The sequence below is a fragment of the Ranitomeya imitator genome, chromosome 2 (genome assembly GCF_032444005.1).
Source record: "Ranitomeya imitator isolate aRanImi1 chromosome 2, aRanImi1.pri, whole genome shotgun sequence".
Lineage (NCBI taxonomy): Eukaryota > Metazoa > Chordata > Amphibia > Anura > Dendrobatidae > Ranitomeya > Ranitomeya imitator.
In genome coordinates, this window is record NC_091283.1 from 391,327,668 (window position 1) to 391,348,825 (window position 21,158).

Consider the following 21,158-nt stretch of genomic DNA (forward strand, 5'->3'; position numbering starts at 1 on the left):
ACTCTACTCGTCCATTTATCAGGGACAAACAGTTTCTCCGCTGGGCAACGGTCAGGTCTATTAGCCTGAAATTTTTGCAACACCCGCCGCAAATCATGGGAGATGGCAGACAAAATTACCCCCTCTTTGAGAATACCCGCCGGCTCAGACAAACCCGGAGAGTCGGGCACAAAACTCCTAGACAGGGCATCCGCCTTCACATTTTTAGAGCCCGGAAGGTACGAAACCACAAAGTCAAAACGGGAGAAAAACAGCGACCAACGAGCCTGTCTAGGATTCAACCGTTTGGCAGACTCGAGATAAGTCAAGTTCTTGTGATCAGTCAAGACCACCACGCGATGCTTAGCTCCTTCGAGCCAATGACGCCACTCCTCGAATGCCCACTTCATGGCCAGCAACTCTCGATTGCCAACATCATAATTACGCTCAGCAGGCGAAAACTTCCTGGAAGAGAAGGCGCATGGTTTCATCACCGAGCCATCAGAACTTCTTTGCGACAAAACTGCCCCTGCTCCAATCTCAGAAGCATCAACCTCGACCTGGAACGGGAGCGAAACATCTGGTTGGCACAACACAGGGGCAGAAGAAAAACGACGCTTCAACTCTTGAAAAGCTTCCACAGCAGCAGAAGACCAATTGACCACATCAGCACCCTTCTTGGTTAACTCAGTCAACGGTTTAGGAATACTAGAAAAATTATTGATGAAGCGACGATAAAAATTAGCAAAGCCCAGGAACTTTTGCAGACTCTTCAGAGATGTCGGGTTGAGTCCAATCATAAATGGCCTGAACTTTAACAGGGTCCATCTCGATAGTAGAAGGGGAAAAAATGAACCCCAAAAATGAAACCTTCTGAACACCAAAGAGACACTTAGACCCCTTCACAAACAAAGAATTCGCACGCAGAACCTGGAACACCATTCTGACCTGCTTCACCTGAGACTCCCAATCATCCGAGAAGACCAAAATATCATCCAAGTATACAATCAGGAATTTATCCACGTACTCTCGGAAGATGTCATGCATAAAGGACTGAAACACTGATGGAGCATTAGAAAGCCCGAATGGCATAACCAGGTACTCAAAATGGCCCTCGGGCGTATTAAATGCTGTTTTCCATTCATCACCCTGTTTAATACGCACAAGATTATACGCACCACGAAGATCTATCTTGGTGAACCAACTAGCCCCCTTAATCCGAGCAAACAAATCAGACAGCAGCGGCAAGGGGTACTGAAATTTGACCGTGATTTTATTTAGAAGGCGGTAATCAATACAAGGTCTCAGCGAACCATCCGTCTTGGCCACAAAAAAGAACCCTGCTCCCAATGGCGACGACGACGGGGGAATATGACCCTTCTCCAAAGATTCCTTTACGTAACTCCGCATAGCGGCGTGCTCAGGCACAGACAAATTAAACAGTCGACCTTAAGGAAACTTACTACCAGGAATCAAATCGATAGCACAATCACAATCCCTATGCGGAGGTAGGGCACTGGACTTGGGCTCATCAAATACATCCCGGTAATCCGACAAGAACTCTGGGACCTCAGAAGGGGTGGATGATGAAATAGACAGAAAAGGAACATCACCATGTACCCCCTGACAACCCCAGCTGGACACAGACATTGATTTCCAATCCAATACTGGGTTATGGACTTGTAGCCATGGCAACCCCAACACGACCACATCATGCAGATTATGCAACACCAAAAAGCGAATATCCTCCTGATGCGCAGGAGCCATGCACATGGTCAGCTGGGTCCAGTACTGAGGCTTATTCTTGGCCAAAGGCATAGCATCAATTCCTCTCAATGGAATAGGATACTGCAAGGGCTCCAAGGAAAACCCACAGCGCCTAGCAAAGTCCAAGTCCATCAAATTCAGGACAGCGCCTGAATCCACAAATGCCATGACAGAATAGGATGACAAAGAGCAGATCAAAGTAACGGACAAAAGAAATTTTGACTGTACCGTACCAATGGTGGCAGACCTAGCGAACCGCTTAGTGCGCCTAGGACAATCGGAGATAGCATGAGTGGAATCACCACAGTAAAAAGACAGCCCATTCTGACGTCTGTGTTCTTGCCGTTCAGCTCTGGTCAAAGTCCTATCGCACTGCATAGGCTCAGGTCCATGCTCAGATAATACCGCCAAATGGTGCACAGTTTTACGCTCACGCAAGCGTCGACCGATCTGAATGGCCAAAGACATAGACTCATTCAGACCAGCAGGCATAGGAAATCCCACCATGACATCCTTAAGGGCTTCAGAGAGACCTTTTCTGAAAATTGCTGCCAGCGCACATTCATTCCATTGAGTGAGCACAGACCACTTCCTAAACTTCTGACAATATATCTCTACCTCATCCTGACCCTGAGACAGAGCCAGCAAATTTTTCTCTGCCTGATCCACTGAATTAGGTTCATAATACAGCAATCCGAGCGCCAGAAAAAACGCATCAATATTACATAATGCAGGATCTCCTGGCGCAAGGGAAAATGCCCAGTCTTGAGGGTCGCCACGTAATAAAGAAATAATGATCTTAACTTGTTGAACTGGGTCACCAGAGGAGCAGGGTTTCAAAGCCAGAAACAGTTTACAATTATTCTTAAAACTCAGAAACTTAGCTCTATCTCCAGAAAACAAATCAGGAATAGGAATTCTTGGCTCTAACATAGAATTCTGAACCACAGAGTCTTGAATATTTTGTACTCTTGCAGTGAGATGATCCACACAAGAAGACAGATCTTTAATGTCCATCACTACACCTGTGTCCTGGACCACCCAAATGACTAGGGGAAAAGAAAGACAAAACACAGTACAGAGAAATAAAAATGGTCTCAGAACTTCTCTTTTCCCTCTATTGAGAAGCATTAGTACTTTGGGCCTCCAGTACTGTTATGAACAGGTGATTCAGAACCACAATGGACCTAGTGGTTAAGAGCACACAAAGTGACCTGATAGTTACTAACATAGGACGAGCTCTGAGACGTGGGAACTCTGCTGACCGCAATCCCTAATCCTATCATACCACACTAGAGGTAGCCGTGGATTGCGCCTAACGCTCCCTATGCAACTCGGCAGAGCCTGAGAAACTAGCTAGCCCTGAAGATAGAAAAATAAGCCTACCTTGCCTCAGAGAAATTCCCCAAAGGAAAAGGCAGCCCCCCACATATAATATACAGCAGGGTAGAAAAGGTACTATATAAAAATTAACTTTTAATATTAGTATTTAAAATCCTAAAAGATAAGAGCAACTAACACACAAAATACACATACCACAAGCCAACCAAACGTAGCCAGAAAAACAACCTTTAGGTGTATCCTAACATAGGCTACTAAGGTGGATAAATAAATATAAATATTAAGTCTCGGTTAATAATCTCTAATAAGATCGAGCGAGAATTACAATATAGCAGTGTCCCTGGGTAATGTCAGCCTACTTAAACATAGAGAGTCAAGCTATACCATATTAACAAAATAAACCATATGGTTACCCTCACAGAAGAAATGACATCTGCCACAAAATAATAATAAATGGAACGGTCTCACCCAGGTAGATCGTAATTCATGTTCCTCCTGGTCTCTCTAGCAGTTCCAAAGGGGATAGTTCAGGTTGATCCCAAGATGTGGGGAAACGGATATACCTCAATCACCGCAATATTAACAAACCCACCATTAGGATCCCCGAGTACCCCAGATTAACCCCGTGGCCTCCCAATGCGTTTCATTGTTCCAAATCATCAGGGGAGGAATGAATGAATAAATGCCAGTTTGGGGAATGAAGGGGTTTTCCGTGCGCGGAATAAACCTCCTCCTTGTTTCAAATCATCCAGCGGTCTGCCGCCGCTCTTATCCCCGCCATTTATAGGGTATCTACCTTTACAACTTCCGGAATCCTCCACGGGTACCCCCTCCACGTGCACTAAAAGAACGCCGAAGGTCCCGGGTAGGAAGTCCGCCTCTGTATCACAGCGTCAAAGCTCCGCCCATCCCGTCCGTCACTCACTCATGATTATCGGGCTGGAGGGAGGCGCAATCCATCTCCTGCCGCTTCAAAGCTCCGCCCATCAGGGCCATCAATCATGACTCCAAACACGGACCCCCTTGTGGGCAGTGGCCTCATAGCTCCACCTATCCAGACCGTGACTCATGTATCATCACTAAGCAAACCGGACGGTGGGCCCGCCTCCATACTGTGGCGTCATAACTCCACCCATCCAGGCCCGCGCCATTCAAACATATCTAAGAACGGGCATTGGCCTTCCAGACAGCCCCCATCGTAACCACGCCCATCCATCCATCTATCGACAGGCGCTACAGCGCTACAGGCGCCCCACAATTCTTAGTATGCGGGCAATAAACCTATGCATTCTAAGCCCGATAGGGCACAACTCCTTGGACCATCAGCACCTAAATTGGAGCCTCAAACGTGTAGATTTATTACTACCTACAATAATGGTGCAGATCAGATACGATCAATTTTAAAGAGGCATTGGGCAATTCTAAGAATGGACGAGGACATAGGAGAATTGGTGGGACCACATCCAAGAATTACTTTTCAGAAAGGTAGATCTCTAAAAGACAGACTAGTATCTAGCCATTTCGTGCCCCCAAAAAAAGAGACCTGGTTGACACGGGAGGTAAAAGGATGTTTCTCATGTAGTGGTTGCGTGGCTTGTCCCGTAATCAAAAAAGGAAAGTTCTTTGAGGGCAATGCTGTTAAAAAGAAATTTGAAATAAGACACTTCATCAATTGTAGAACAAAGGGTGTTATTTATAAAGCAGACTGCATTTGCGGTCTAGAATATGTAGGAAAGACGATTAGAGAATGGCGTAGGAGAGTGGGTGAACATCTGAGAGACATCGAGCTTAAGAGAGATACTCCGCTTTCCAGACATATCAATACTATGCATGATGGAAACTACTCTCAGTTAAAATTTATGGGTATTGACAAGGTTGAGAAACCGAAAAGGGGAGGAGATTGGGACCAGAGGATACTACAGTGTGAGGCTAGGTGGATTCACCGCTTGAAGACACAGATACCAACAGGCCTCAATGAGACCCTCACTTTCAGTTGCTTTTTGTAAAATACATGGCCTGAGATAGGGAGATTTAGGGCCAGCCGTCGCGGAGTGGGGGCGCCACTATCGTTGTCCCTTTAGGGTGCCAACCTCCACTGTCTAGGTAGGGTCATTCTTACAGTGGAATAATAGGCATACATGTATTTAGTCGCCACTGCGACATATATTCAAATGGCAGTGGTTAGACCTTGGAGTTTTCTGGATTCCTCTCTAATATAGATATATTATTATTCTCTTTTCCTTTTTCCTCTATTTTCCCTCACCCAGAATTAGGGCTAGTAGGGTTAGAGGAGGACTAGCCGTCGTGGAGTGGGGGCGCCTTCTCGTTTGTTCTAGGGTGCCAACCCCCGCTGATAGGTAGGGTATATTTAGGAGAAGATTAGGGTTCGGGTAGGGAGAGCACCTGTTCCCCTTCCTTTTTTCCCCTCTTTCCCTTTATTTCGTGTTTATCCGTGTCTATGGTTGGAGCTCAGGATGGTACTTTGCCTTTCTTTCTTTTTTTTTTTCTCCTCCTTTAATATTTGAGGTTGTAGGAGATTGCTTTTTTTAGTTATGACCAGCATAGAACTGGTTGGTTATTTTGGGTTATCTACCTTTTTCTCTATATATTTTCTACTAAATCTTTTTGTGGCATTTTGGATGCTCACTAGTACACACATGGATATATTTAAAAAGAACTTACCCTAGGAATGGGCATGCGCCTATGAAATGGGTTTTTCTAAAGGTATGATGCCATTTCCATGTGTTGTTGAGGCATCTTTTAATATAGAGGTACATAGTCTGCCCTTTAAAAGTATGTATTCCAGGAGTTTCCACAGCGGCTCCTTAGCAGTTTCAACTGTGTTCGTTATGTAAAGCTGAAAAGGTTGCGCGGCCGCTGCACAGAGGCAGCCTCCCTACCAGTGTCCCATTAAATATATGGGACAAGTACACTGTCGCCCAGTGGCGGGCTTAGAATGCATAGGTTTATTGCCCGCATACTAAGAATTGTGGGGCGCCTGTAGCGCTGTAGCGCCTGTCGATAGATGGATGGATGGGCGTGGTTACGATGGGGGCTGTCTGGAAGGCCAATGCCCGTTCTTAGATATGTTTGAATGGCGCGGGCCTGGATGGGTGGAGTTATGACGCCACAGTATGGAGGCGGGCCCACCGTCCGGTTTGCTTAGTGATGATACATGAGTCACGGTCTGGATAGGTGGAGCTATGAGGCCACTGCCCACAAGGGGGTCCGTGTTTGGAGTCATGATTGATGGCCCTGATGGGCGGAGCTTTGAAGCGGCAGGAGATGGATTGCGCCTCCCTCCAGCCCGATAATCATGAGTGAGTGACGGACGGGATGGGCGGAGCTTTGACGCTGTGATACAGAGGCGGACTTCCTACCCGGGACCTTCGGCGTTCTTTTAGTGCACGTGGAGGGGGTACCCGTGGAGGATTCCGGAAGTTGTAAAGGTAGATACCCTATAAATGGCGGGGATAAGAGCGGCGGCAGACCGCTGGATGATTTGAAACAAGGAGGAGGTTTATTCCGCGCACGGAAAACCCCTTCATTCCCCAAACTGGCATTTATTCATTCATTCCTCCCCTGATGATTTGGAACAATGAAACGCGTTGGGAGGCCACGGGGTTAATCTGGGGTACTCGGGGATCCTAATGGTGGGTTTGTTAATATTGCGGTGATTGAGGTATATCCGTTTCCCCACATCTTGGGATCAACCTGAACTATCCCCTTTGGAACTGCTAGAGAGACCAGGAGGAACATGAATTACGATCTACCTGGGTGAGACCGTTCCATTTATTATTATTTTGTGGCAGATGTCATTTCTTCTGTGAGGGTAACCATATGGTTTATTTTGTTAATATGGTATAGCTTGACTCTCTATGTTTAAGTAGGCTGACATTACCCAGGGACACTGCTATATTGTAATTCTCGCTCGATCTTATTAGAGATTATTAACCGAGACTTAATATTTATATTTATTTATCCACCTTAGTAGCCTATGTTAGGATACACCTAAAGGTTGTTTTTCTGGCTACGTTTGGTTGGCTTGTGGTATGTGTATTTTGTGTGTTAGTTGCTCTTATCTTTTAGGATTTTAAATACTAATATTAAAAGTTAATTTTTATATAGTACCTTTTCTACCCTGCTGTATATTATTAGTTTTTTTGGGATTGGTAGAATTTTTTGGATTAATTATTCAGCCCCCCACATATAATGACTGTGAGTTAAGATGAAAATACAAACACCGAGATGAAATAGATTTTAGCAAAGTGAGGCCCGACTTACTGAATAGACCGAGGATAGGAAAGATAGCTTTGCGGTCAGCACGAAAACCTACAAACAACCACGCAGAGGGGGCAAAAAGACCCTCCGTACCGACTAACGGTACGGAGGTGCTCCCTCTGCGTCTCAGAGCTTCCAGCAAGCAAGGAAAACCAATATAGCAAGCTGGACAGAAAATATAGCAAACAAAAGTAACACAAGCAAAACTTAGCTTATGCAGGGCAGACAGGCCACAAGAACGATCCAGGAGAGAGCAAGACCAATACTGGAACATTGACTGGAGGCCAGGAACAAAGAACTAGGTGGAGTTAAATAGAGCAGCACCTAACGACTTAACCTCGTCACCTGAGGAAGGAAACTCAGAAGCCGCAGCCCCACTCACATCCACCAGAGGAAGCTCATAGACAGAACCAGCCGAAGTACCACTCATGACCACAGGAGGGAGCTTGACCACAGAATTCACAACAGAAAATGCAGCAGCTACCGGTAAATGTCAAAAATAAAAATAGATACCAATAAAAGTAAAATTAATTGAGACAGCAGTAGGTTGTGTTTTTGAATAGCCATATTGAATCAGGAGCCCCATATAATGCTCCATACAGTCATGGTGGGCCCCATAAGATACTCCATACAAAATATGCCCTATATAATGCTCCATAAATTTTTTGATGGGCCCCATAATATGCTCCATATTAAAATATGCCCCATATAATGCTGCACAAATGCTGATTATGGCCCCATAAGATGCTCCATAAGGATATTTGGCCCATATAATGCTGCACATATCCTGATTATGGCCCCATAAGATGCTCCATTTAACAATGTGCCACATATAATGCTCCATACAGTTCATTATGGCCCCATAGATGCTCCATATAACAATGTGCCACATATAATGCTGCTGCAATAAAAATAAAAAAATTACAATCACCTCTCGTCGCTGCCCGCTGCTCCTCAGCGTCCCGTCTTTCCGCACTGACTGTTCAGGCAGAGGGCGGCGTGCACACTAATATATCATTTCGCCCTCTGACCTGAACCGTCAGTGCAGAGGACGTGGAAGACGGGGCAGCGGTGGAACGAGGAAAGGTAAATATGAAATACTCACCTGCTCCCGGCGCGGTCCCTGGCAGTTTCTCCCGGACCGATGGTCTCTGGGAGCCGGCAGCTTGTTCTTCTGTTCAGTGGTCACTGGTACCGCTCATTACAGTAATGAATATGCGGCTCCACCCTTATGGGAGTGGAGTCCATATTAATTACTTTAATGAGCGGTACCACATGACCGCTGAACAGGGGAAGAAGCTGCCGGCGCCGGAGACCATGGGACAAGTAGGGACCGTGCCAGGAGCAGGGGAGTATGTGACAGTCATCGCTCACCCGCCGACCACCCATTTTTTGGGGGCTGAAAATCTCGGCTTATACGCAAGTATATACAGTACATAATAGAAGTAGTAATATAATTCCACTGCAATGTTACTAACAAATATAATTTTTATTCTTAGATGACTGTACCAGGAGCTCAAAGGGACGTTTGATATTCTCAGATAATATTGGTATCACACCCGATACTTGTGAAGAACATGTCATTATACCAGATACACTTCAAGACATTATCAGAGAAAATCTGTCATCTGATCCTGATCAACGGGTCCTTTTTTCTGCTTCATCAAAGACAAATATGAAAAACAAAAGTCACAGAAGGGTTGTGGAACATGAAACAGCTTACACAGGGGAGAAACAATTTTCATGTTCAGAATGTGGGAAATGCTTTAAGCGGAAAACACATCTTGATAGACATCATACTATACACACAGGGGAGAAGCCATTTTCATGTTCAGAATGTGGAAAATGCTTTACATCAAAATCATGTCTTGCTAGACATCAGCTAACACACACAGGGGAGAAGCCATTTTCTTGTTCAGAATGTGGGCAATGTTTTACAACTAAATCATGTGTTGTTAGTAGTGTTGAGCGATACCTTCCGATATCGGAAAGTATCGGTATCGGTTTGGATCGGCCGATATTCAAAAAATATCGGATATCGCCGATACCGATACCCGATCCCAATGCAAGTCAATGGGACCAAAATATCGGAATTAAAATAAACCCTTTCTTTCCTTGTAGGTTCATTCTACATGAAGGAAAACAACTAAGAATAATGCCGGATGTATTTGGGGAGGTGGCGGAGACATTAAAGTCATAGAGGTTTATCCCAATCAAATAGAATAGCATGTTTTTTGTTTTTTTTTAAGACGTTCGGAGTGACAAAGATATTGACTATGTAAATTTTTTTTTTATTTTGTCAGATATTGATGTTTCACTATTCCACGCCCTTCCCCTTCTTTTTTTTCTTTTTTTTTTTCTTTTCCCACACTTTCATCTTCATCATCATCAGCATCTTTGACATCAACTTCTTCACCTTATTCATCTTCTTCTTCATCTTCTACCTATTTTTTTTTTTTTATTACATTCTTCATATTCATTTTATTCAACTATTATTATTCTTCTTATTCTACATATTCTTTTTATTCCACTGTTATTATTCTTCCTATTCTACTTCTTCATCATATTCTCATTTGTGACAGGCATTCCCGTAGTTGTTATCTATAAAAGTTGGAAGATTACACCTTCCGTTCTGCCAGTCACAAAAGTTACATTTGTCCGCGTTCAGTTTGGCCTGCAGCATCAGGCTTTATCCAGGGGCACCACGAGGAGGAACGGACTCACCCCCATACACTGCTTAGTCTTCTTCTGCATATAATTTAGATAATATCTTTTGCTCTGATATTAAGTCTTATGCTTAATGTTCTTCTGCTCTTTGTTCTGCAGCCTCTTGTTCTTCTGCTTCTCGGTCTTCCATGTTGTCGTCTCCAGGGTCGTCGTCTCCAGTGTCGTCATCTCCGCCGTCGTCGTCGTCGTCATCGGGGTGGTCTTCCGTGTCGTCGTCATCGTGGTGGTCTTCCGGGTCGTCGACGTTAGGGTCTTCAACTTGGAAATGTAGCAGAAGGTACAAGAAGGCTGAGAAAATGCCAAGAACCAGCTGATGGAACTGGAACTCGGATGGCTACCCGAAGGTTCAAGAGCCTATGGAACTACCGAGGACCAGCTGACGTTACTGGAACCCGGTTACTAAGCAGGAGGTACCCGTGCTAAAAAGCACTACCAAGGACCGCCTGACGTTGACGGAACTCGGATACCCAGAAGGAGGCACCTAAGCCAAAGGCTCTGCCCGGAACCAGCTGACGTTACTGGAACCAGGATGGGGAGCAGAAGGTACAAGAGCAAAAGACACTGCCGAGAACCAGCTGACGGTACTGGAACCCGGATGGGTAGCCGAAGGTCCAAGAGCCAATGGAACTACCGAGGACCAGCTGACGTTACTGGAACCCGGTTACTAAGCAGGAGGTACCCGTGCCTGAAAGCACTACCAAGGACCACCTGACGTTGGTGGAACTTGGATACCCAGAAGGAGGCACCTAAGCCAAAGGCTCTGCCCGGAACCAGCTGACGGTACTGGAACCAGGATGGGGAGCAGAAGGTACAAGAGCAAAAGACACTGCCGAGAACCAGCTGACGGTGCTGGAACCAGGTGGTGGACCCGAAGGCCCACAGGAGAGGAGAGAACAGCTAGGCCGCGAGGCAGCCGCAGTTACCGAACCCCAACAGTCCTACAGGGGGAGCTGGGCCTACTGGCACTACAGAACCAGCCTTGACTACCAGTTCACGCAGCCCACATAGGAAGCTCCTAAACTGGAGGCACCCTGGAGTTGGCTAACTCGACCGCACCACGACGGGGCAAGCATAGGCGTCTCAGTGAAGTTGACACAACCCGGAAACAGCTGACGGTGCTGAAACCAGGCTTGGCACGAGGGAGTACCTGTGACAAGAACACTGCTGAGAACCAGCTGGCGGTGCTGGAACCCGGATGCGTTGCCCCAGTGTGCAAGAGCCAATGGCACGACCGAGGACCAGCTGACGGTGCTGGAACCCGGTTACTAAGCTGTAGGTGCCCGCGCTTAAAAGCACTACCAAGGACCGCCTGGCGTTGGCGGAACTCGGATACCCAGGAGGAGGCACCTAAGCCAAAGGCTCGGCCCGGAACCAGCTGACGGTGCTGGAACCAGGTGGTGGACCCCAAGGCCCACAGGAGAGGAGAGAACAGCTAGGCCGCGAGGCAGCCGCAGTTACCGAACCCCAACAGTCCTACAGGGGGAGCTGGGCCTACTGGCACTACAGAACCAGCCTTGACTACCAGTTCACGCAGCCCACATAGGAAGCTCCTAAACTGGAGGCACCCTGGAGTTGGCTAACCCGACCGCACCACGACGAGGCAAGCATAGGTGTCTCAGTGAGCTTGACACAACCCGGAAACAGCTGACGGTGCTGAAACCAGGCTTGGCACGAGGGAGTACCTGTGACAAAAACACTGCCGAGAACCAGCTGGCGGTGCTGGAACCCGGATGCGTTGCCCCAGTGTGCAAGAGCCAATGGCACGACCGAGGACCAGCTGACGGTGCTGGAACCCGGTTACTAAGCTGTAGGTGCCCGCGCTTAAAAGCACTACCAAGGACCGCCTGGCGTTGGCGGAACTCGGATACCCAGGAGGAGGCACCTAAGCCAAAGGCTCGGCCCGGAACCAGCTGACGGTGCTGGAACCAGGTGGTGGACCCGAAGGTCCACAGGAGAGGAGAGAACAGCTAGGCCGCGAGGCAGCCGCAGTTACCGAACCCCAACAGTCCTACAGGGGGAGCTGGGCCTACTGGCACTACAGAACCAGCCTTGACTACCAGTTCACGCAGCCCACATAGGAAGCTCCTAAACTGGAGGCACCCTGGAGTTGGCTAACCCGACCGCACCACGACGAGGCAAGCATAGGTGTCTCAGTGAGCTTGACACAACCCGGAAACAGCTGACGGTGCTGAAACCAGGCTTGGCACGAGGGAGTACCTGTGACAAAAACACTGCCGAGAACCAGCTGGCGGTGCTGGAACCCGGATGCGTTGCCCCAGTGTGCAAGAGCCAATGGCACGACCGAGGACCAGCTGACGGTGCTGGAACCCGGTTACTAAGCTGTAGGTGCCCGCGCTTAAAAGCACTACCAAGGACCGCCTGGCGTTGGCGGAACTCGGATACCCAGGAGGAGGCACCTAAGCCAAAGGCTCGGCCCGGAACCAGCTGACGGTGCTGGAACCAGGTGGTGGACCCCAAGGCCCACAGGAGAGGAGAGAACAGCTAGGCCGCGAGGCAGCCGCAGTTACCGAACCCCAACAGTCCTACAGGGGGAGCTGGGCCTACTGGCACTACAGAACCAGCCTTGACTACCAGTTCACGCAGCCCACATAGGAAGCTCCTAAACTGGAGGCACCCTGGAGTTGGCTAACCCGACCGCACCACGACGAGGCAAGCATAGGTGTCTCAGTGAGCTTGACACAACCCGGAAACAGCTGACGGTGCTGAAACCAGGCTTGGCACGAGGGAGTACCTGTGACAAAAACACTGCCGAGAACCAGCTGGCGGTGCTGGAACCCGGATGCGTTGCCCCAGTGTGCAAGAGCCAATGGCACGACCGAGGACCAGCTGACGGTGCTGGAACCCGGTTACTAAGCTGTAGGTGCCCGCGCTTAAAAGCACTACCAAGGACCGCCTGGCGTTGGCGGAACTCGGATACCCAGGAGGAGGCACCTAAGCCAAAGGCTCGGCCCGGAACCAGCTGACGGTGCTGGAACCAGGTGGTGGACCCGAAGGTCCACAGGAGAGGAGAGAACAGCTAGGCCGCGAGGCAGCCGCAGTTACCGAACCCCAACAGTCCTACAGGGGGAGCTGGGCCTACTGGCACTACAGAACCAGCCTTGACTACCAGTTCACGCAGCCCACATAGGAAGCTCCTAAACTGGAGGCACCCTGGAGTTGGCTAACCCGACCGCACCACGACGAGGCAAGCATAGGTGTCTCAGTGAGCTTGACACAACCCGGAAACAGCTGACGGTGCTGAAACCAGGCTTGGCACGAGGGAGTACCTGTGACAAAAACACTGCCGAGAACCAGCTGGCGGTGCTGGAACCCGGATGCGTTGCCCCAGTGTGCAAGAGCCAATGGCACGACCGAGGACCAGCTGACGGTGCTGGAACCCGGTTACTAAGCTGTAGGTGCCCGCGCTTAAAAGCACTACCAAGGACCGCCTGGCGTTGGCGGAACTCGGATACCCAGGAGGAGGCACCTAAGCCAAAGGCTCGGCCCGGAACCAGCTGACGGTGCTGGAACCAGGTGGTGGACCCGAAGGTCCACAGGAGAGGAGAGAACAGCTAGGCCGCGAGGCAGCCGCAGTTACCGAACCCCAACAGTCCTACAGGGGGAGCTGGGCCTACTGGCACTACAGAACCAGCCTTGACTACCAGTTCACGCAGCCCACATAGGAAGCTCCTAAACTGGAGGCACCCTGGAGTTGGCTAACCCGACCGCACCACGACGAGGCAAGCATAGGTGTCTCAGTGAGCTTGACACAACCCGGAAACAGCTGACGGTGCTGAAACCAGGCTTGGCACGAGGGAGTACCTGTGACAAAAACACTGCCGAGAACCAGCTGGCGGTGCTGGAACCCGGATGCGTTGCCCCAGTGTGCAAGAGCCAATGGCACGACCGAGGACCAGCTGACGGTGCTGGAACCCGGTTACTAAGCTGTAGGTGCCCGCGCTTAAAAGCACTACCAAGGACCGCCTGGCGTTGGCGGAACTCGGATACCCAGGAGGAGGCACCTAAGCCAAAGGCTCGGCCCGGAACCAGCTGACGGTGCTGGAACCAGGTGGTGGACCCCAAGGCCCACAGGAGAGGAGAGAACAGCTAGGCCGCGAGGCAGCCGCAGTTACCGAACCCCAACAGTCCTACAGGGGGAGCTGGGCCTACTGGCACTACAGAACCAGCCTTGACTACCAGTTCACGCAGCCCACATAGGAAGCTCCTAAACTGGAGGCACCCTGGAGTTGGCTAACCCGACCGCACCACGACGAGGCAAGCATAGGTGTCTCAGTGAGCTTGACACAACCCGGAAACAGCTGACGGTGCTGAAACCAGGCTTGGCACGAGGGAGTACCTGTGACAAAAACACTGCCGAGAACCAGCTGGCGGTGCTGGAACCCGGATGCGTTGCCCCAGTGTGCAAGAGCCAATGGCACGACCGAGGACCAGCTGACGGTGCTGGAACCCGGTTACTAAGCTGTAGGTGCCCGCGCTTAAAAGCACTACCAAGGACCGCCTGGCGTTGGCGGAACTCGGATACCCAGGAGGAGGCACCTAAGCCAAAGGCTCGGCCCGGAACCAGCTGACGGTGCTGGAACCAGGTGGTGGACCCGAAGGTCCACAGGAGAGGAGAGAACAGCTAGGCCGCGAGGCAGCCGCAGTTACCGAACCCCAACAGTCCTACAGGGGGAGCTGGGCCTACTGGCACTACAGAACCAGCCTTGACTACCAGTTCACGCAGCCCACATAGGAAGCTCCTAAACTGGAGGCACCCTGGAGTTGGCTAACCCGACCGCACCACGACGAGGCAAGCATAGGTGTCTCAGTGAGCTTGACACAACCCGGAAACAGCTGACGGTGCTGAAACCAGGCTTGGCACGAGGGAGTACCTGTGACAAAAACACTGCCGAGAACCAGCTGGCGGTGCTGGAACCCGGATGCGTTGCCCCAGTGTGCAAGAGCCAATGGCACGACCGAGGACCAGCTGACGGTGCTGGAACCCGGTTACTAAGCTGTAGGTGCCCGCGCTTAAAAGCACTACCAAGGACCGCCTGGCGTTGGCGGAACTCGGATACCCAGGAGGAGGCACCTAAGCCAAAGGCTCGGCCCGGAACCAGCTGACGGTGCTGGAACCAGGTGGTGGACCCGAAGGCCCACAGGAGAGGAGAGAACAGCTAGGCCGCGAGGCAGCCGCAGTTACCGAACCCCAACAGTCCTACAGGGGGAGCTGGGCCTACTGGCACTACAGAACCAGCCTTGACTACCAGTTCACGCAGCCCACATAGGAAGCTCCTAAACTGGAGGCACCCTGGAGTTGGCTAACCCGACCGCACCACGACGAGGCAAGCATAGGTGTCTCAGTGAGCTTGACACAACCCGGAAACAGCTGACGGTGCTGAAACCAGGCTTGGCACGAGGGAGTACCTGTGACAAAAACACTGCCGAGAACCAGCTGGCGGTGCTGGAACCCGGATGCGTTGCCCCAGTGTGCAAGAGCCAATGGCACGACCGAGGACCAGCTGACGGTGCTGGAACCCGGTTACTAAGCTGTAGGTGCCCGCGCTTAAAAGCACTACCAAGGACCGCCTGGCGTTGGCGGAACTCGGATACCCAGGAGGAGGCACCTAAGCCAAAGGCTCGGCCCGGAACCAGCTGACGGTGCTGGAACCAGGTGGTGGACCCCAAGGCCCACAGGAGAGGAGAGAACAGCTAGGCCGCGAGGCAGCCGCAGTTACCGAACCCCAACAGTCCTACAGGGGGAGCTGGGCCTACTGGCACTACAGAACCAGCCTTGACTACCAGTTCACGCAGCCCACATAGGAAGCTCCTAAACTGGAGGCACCCTGGAGTTGGCTAACTCGACCGCACCACGACGGGGCAAGCATAGGCGTCTCAGTGAAGTTGACACAACCCGGAAACAGCTGACGGTGCTGAAACCAGGCTTGGCACGAGGGAGTACCTGTGACAAGAACACTGCCGAGAACCAGCTGGCGGTGCTGGAACCCGGATGCGTTGCCTTGCCTATTAAAGATTGTCTTCCTAGAGCCCCAACTAGCGGTGTTGGAGCAAAGGGTAAGCAGGGGGAGATGAGTGTAGGCCGAAGCCTGCACTGGAGGCAGCTTTGTGTCTGCGTTGCGTTTGCAGGACACTTTGCCGGCTACACACTGGGGGAACAGCTGGCGTTGCTGAACCCCACTAACACAATGGCGTGTGTTTTTCTCTGTGCAGCTAGCACTTGCGGGCAAAAACTAGCGATGTTAGAGCCCGTGTTGAAGCAGGAGGAGGAGGAGAGGAGCAGAGTGTAGGCCGAAGCTTAGTTGAACCAATTTCAAAGGAAACCTTTAACCCCCCCCTCAGGTGTTACAAAGTACAAGAGACACACCTTGTGCAGTATTAATGCTGCACAAGTGAAAGGTTGCTCTATTAATTTGTCTACTTGCACACGCTGAATGAAAGACATACACAATTTACCCCATTCTACAGTCAAACTGTAGTGGATGCGTGACTTGGTTTTTTGATGAGACGCAGCACAGGTGTCCAAAATAACGCCTTGGTGCTTGGAGCAGCTTCCTGAGCGTTGTTATTTGCTGTACAGGAGTCTGCGCTCTTGTGTTATCCCTTGGCAATGCCCTGTTAGCGCTGCCCATCTTATGACATCATTTCATGTTGGCCGGTGCGGTTAACGATGGCCATAAATCCCAGACCCACAGTGTCTTTTCATAAAGCCACACTGCGGTGCTGGGATTCGTGGCCTTGAGCAGTAAATATTTTGGCCGCTCACACACGTCCTTACACCTGCTTCAGACTGGGCGGCCTCTGCTGATCCCTTCTTGCATGCCGCGGCCATGAGGCTGCACAGTCTGAAGAAGGCTGAAGGAGATGAGTTAAGACAGGCGAAGATATGCACTGCTCGTGCCCATCAATCACACCCTCGCAGTCAAAATAATTAAGACAACGAGGAGCATTTTATTCAGGCAGGGCGGACGAACAGGCGCAAGTAGCCAACCAATGATGTCAGAAGACGGGAAGCGCTACCAAGGGGGGTGCTGCGTATCATTAGAAAGGAAAGTCACACCTCAGGGACAGTGGAATGGTCTCAAAGAGACACATTTTGTACGTGTTGAGTTCCACGTGGGCAAGGAGAAAACATCAGCCACCTTGTACAAATGCAGCAGTACTGCTGTACAAGGTGGCTGTTATACATAGAAACACCTGGGGGTGGGGGCCAGGCTCCCTTCAATTTCAGTTCATGTGCCTGCGTGGCGTTTGCAGGTCACGTTGCAAGCTGCACAGCAGGGGAACAGCTGGCGGTGCTGAACCCCACTAACACATTGGCTGGTGTTTTTCTCTGTGCAGCTAGCATTTCCGGGCAAAAACTAGCGGTGTTTGAGCCCAGGGTCAGCAGGAGGAGGAGGAGAGGAGCAAAGTGTAGGCCGAAGCCTGCACTGGTGGCAGCTTTTGGTCGGTTGTGCCAGCGTGGCTTGTGCTGGACACGATGCCGGCTACACAGCGGGGGAACAGCTGGCGGTGCTGAACCCCACTAACACATTGGCTGGTGTTTTTCTCTGTGCAGCTAGCATTTCCGGGCAAAAACTAGCGGTGTTTGAGCCCAGGGTCAGCAGGAGGAGGAGGAGAGGAGCAAAGTGTAGGCCGAAGCCTGCACTGGTGGCAGCTTTTGGTCGGTTGTGCCAGCGTGGCTTGTGCTGGACACGATGCCGGCTACACAGCGGGGGAACAGCTGGCGTTGCTGAACCCCACTAACACATTGGCTGGTGTTTTTCTCTGTGCAGCTAGCATTTCCGGGCAAAAACTAGCGTTGTTACAGCCCAGGGTCAGCAGGAGGAGGAGAGGAGCAGAGTGTAGGCCGAAGCCTAGTTGCACCAATTTCAAAGGTTACCTTTAACCCCCCCTCAGGTGTTACAAAGAACAAGAGCCACTCCTTCTGCAGCATTAATGCTGCACAAGTAAAAGGTTGCTCTATTAATTTGTCTACTTGCACAAGCTGAATGCAACACGTAGACTATTTAGCCCATTATACTGTTTAACAGTAGTGGAGGCGTGACTTGTCTTTTTAAAGAAAAGCAGCACAGGTGTCGAAAACACCTTTTTGCATGGGCGCAGCTTCCTGAGCGTTGTTAGTTGCTGTACAGGAGTCTGCGCTCTTGTGATCCTTTGGCCATGCGCTGTGAGCGCTTCCTGTCTTATGACCTCATTTCATGTTGGCCGTTGCGGTTAGCGATGGACATGAATCCCAGACCCACAGTGTGTTTTTAAAAAATCACACTGCGGTGCTGGGATTCGTGCCCTGGTGCAGTAAATATGTTTGCCGCTCACACATGTCCTTACACCTGCTTCAGACTGGACGGCCTCATCTGATCCCTTATCGCATGCCGCGGCCATGAGGCCGCACAGTCAGAAGAAGGCGGAAGGAGGGGAGTGAAAACAGGGGAACATATGCACTGCTCGTGCCCATCAATCACACCCTCGCAGTCAAAATATATGAGACAACGGGGGGCGTTGTGTCGGGCAGGGGGGACGCACAGGCACAGCCAGCCAACCAATGATGTCAGGAGACGGGCAGCGCTAACAATGGGGGTGCTGCGTGTCATTAAAAAGGAAAGTCACACCTCAGGGACATTGTAATGGTCTGTAATGAGACACATTTTGTACTTGTTGAGTTCCACGTGTGCAAGGAGAAAAAGTCAGCCACCTTGTACAAATGCAGCAGTACTGCTGTACAAGGTGGCTGTTATACATAGAAACACCTGGGGGGGTGGGGGGCAGGCTCCCTTCAATTTCAGTTCATGTGCCTGCGTGGCGTTTGCAGGTCACGTTGCAAGCTACACAGCAGGGGAACAGCTGGCGTTGCTGAACCCCACTGACACATTGACTGGTGTTTTTCTCTGTGCAGATTGCATGTCCGGGCAAAAACTAGCGGTGTTAGAGCCCAGGGTCAGCAGGAGGAGGAGGAGAGGAGCAAAGTGTAGGCCGAAGCCTGCACTGGTGGCAGCTTTTGTTCTGTTGTGCCAGCGTGGCTTGTGCTGGACACGTTGCCGACTACACAGCAGGGGAACAGCTGGCGGTGCTGAACCCCACTAACACATTGGCTGGTGTTTTTCTCTGTGCAGCTAGCATTTCCGGGCAAAAACTAGCGGTGTTTGAGCCCAGGGTCAGCAGGAGGAGTAGAGGAGCAGAGTGTAGGCCGAAGCCTAGTTGAACCAATTTCAAAGGTTACCTTTAACCCCCCCCTCAGGTGTTGCAAGGTACAAGAGCCACACCTTGAACAGCATTAATGATGCACAAGTCAAAGGTTGCTCTATTTAATTTTGCTCCTTGCACACGCTGAATTAAACACGTACACTATTTAGCCCATTATACTGTCAAACAGTTGTGGAGGCGTGACTTGTCTTTTTAACGAGACGCAGCACAGGTGTCAAAATTTGCACCTAGGTACTGGGCGCAGATTCCTGAGCGTTGTTATTTGCTGTACAGGAGTCTGCGCTCTTGTGTTATCCCTTGGCAATACCCTGTTAGTGCAGGCCGTCTCATGACCTCATTTCATGTTGGCCGGTGCGGTTAACGATGGCCATAAATCCCAGACCCACAGTGGCTTTTCCTAAAGTCACACTGCGGTGCTGGGATTCGTGGCCTTGTGCAGTAAATATGTTCGCCGCTCACACATGTCCTTACACCTGCTTCAGACTGGGCGGCCTCAGCTGATCCCTTATCGCATGCCGCGGCCATGAGGCCGCACAGTCAGAAGAAGGCGGAAGGAGGGGAGTGAAAACAGGGGAACATATGCACTGCTCGTGCCCATCAATCACACCCTCGCAGTCAAAATATATGAGACAACGGGGGGCGTTGTGTCGGGCAGGGGGGACGCACAGGCACAGCCAGCCAACCAATGATGTCAGGAGACGGGCAGCGCTAACAATGGGGGTGCTGCGTGTCATTAAAAAGGAAAGTCACACCTCAGGGACATTGTAATGGTCTGTAATGAGACACATTTTGTACTTGTTGAGTTCCACGTGTGCAAGGAGAAAAAGTCAGCCACCTTGTACAAATGCAGCAGTACTGCTGTACAAGGTGGCTGTTATACATAGAAACACCTGGGGGGGTGGGGGGCAGGCTCCCTTCAATTTCAGTTCATGTGCCTGCGTGGCGTTTGCAGGTCACGTTGCAAGCTACACAGCAGGGGAACAGCTGGCGTTGCTGAACCCCACTGACACATTGACTGGTGTTTTTCTCTGTGCAGATTGCATGTCCGGGCAAAAACTAGCGGTGTTAGAGCCCAGGGTCAGCAGGAGGAGGAGGAGAGGAGCAAAGTGTAGGCCGAAGCCTGCACTGGTGGCAGCTTTTGTTCTGTTGTGCCAGCGTGGCTTGTGCTGGACACGTTGCCGACTACACAGCAGGGGAACAGCTGGCGGTGCTGAACCCCACTAACACATTGGCTGGTGTTTTTCTCTGTGCAGCTAGCATTTCCGGGCAAAAACTAGCGGTGTTTGAGCCCAGGGTCAGCAGGAGGAGTAGAGGAGCAGAGTGTAGGCCGAAGCCTAGTTGAACCAATTTCAAAGGTTACCTTTAACCCCCCCCTCAGGTGTTGCAAGGTACAAGAGCCACACCTTGAACAGCATTAATGATGCACAAGTCAAAGGTTGCTCTATTTAATTTTGCTCCTTGCACACGCTGAATTAAACACGTACACTATTTAGCCCATTATACTGTCAAACAGTTGTGGAGGCGTGACTTGTCTTTTTAACGAGACGCAGCACAGGTGTCAAAATTTGCACCTAGGTACTGGGCGCAGATTCCTGAGCGTTGTTATTTGCTGTACAGGAGTCTGCGCTCTTGTGTTATCCCTTGGCAATACCCTGTTAGTGCAGGCCGTCTCATGACCTCATTTCATGTTGGCCGGTGCGGTTAACGATGGCCATAAATCCCAGACCCACAGTGGCTTTTCCTAAAGTCACACTGCGGTGCTGGGATTCGTGGCCTTGTGCAGTAAATATGTTCGCCGCTCACACATGTCCTTACACCTGCTTCAGACTGGGCGGCCTCAG

At 50.6% G+C, this 21,158-nt stretch overlaps 1 protein-coding gene across 1 annotated transcript in view; it reads left to right on the forward strand.

The window, feature by feature from the left end:
- Positions 1-21,158, forward strand: part of LOC138666651 (zinc finger protein 208-like) — a 258,927-nt gene that overhangs the window by 74,316 nt on the left and 163,453 nt on the right. Inside the window, 1 exon segment of the mRNA XM_069754841.1 lies at positions 8,868-9,359. Within this exon segment, the coding sequence (XP_069610942.1) occupies positions 8,868-9,359 (492 nt within the window).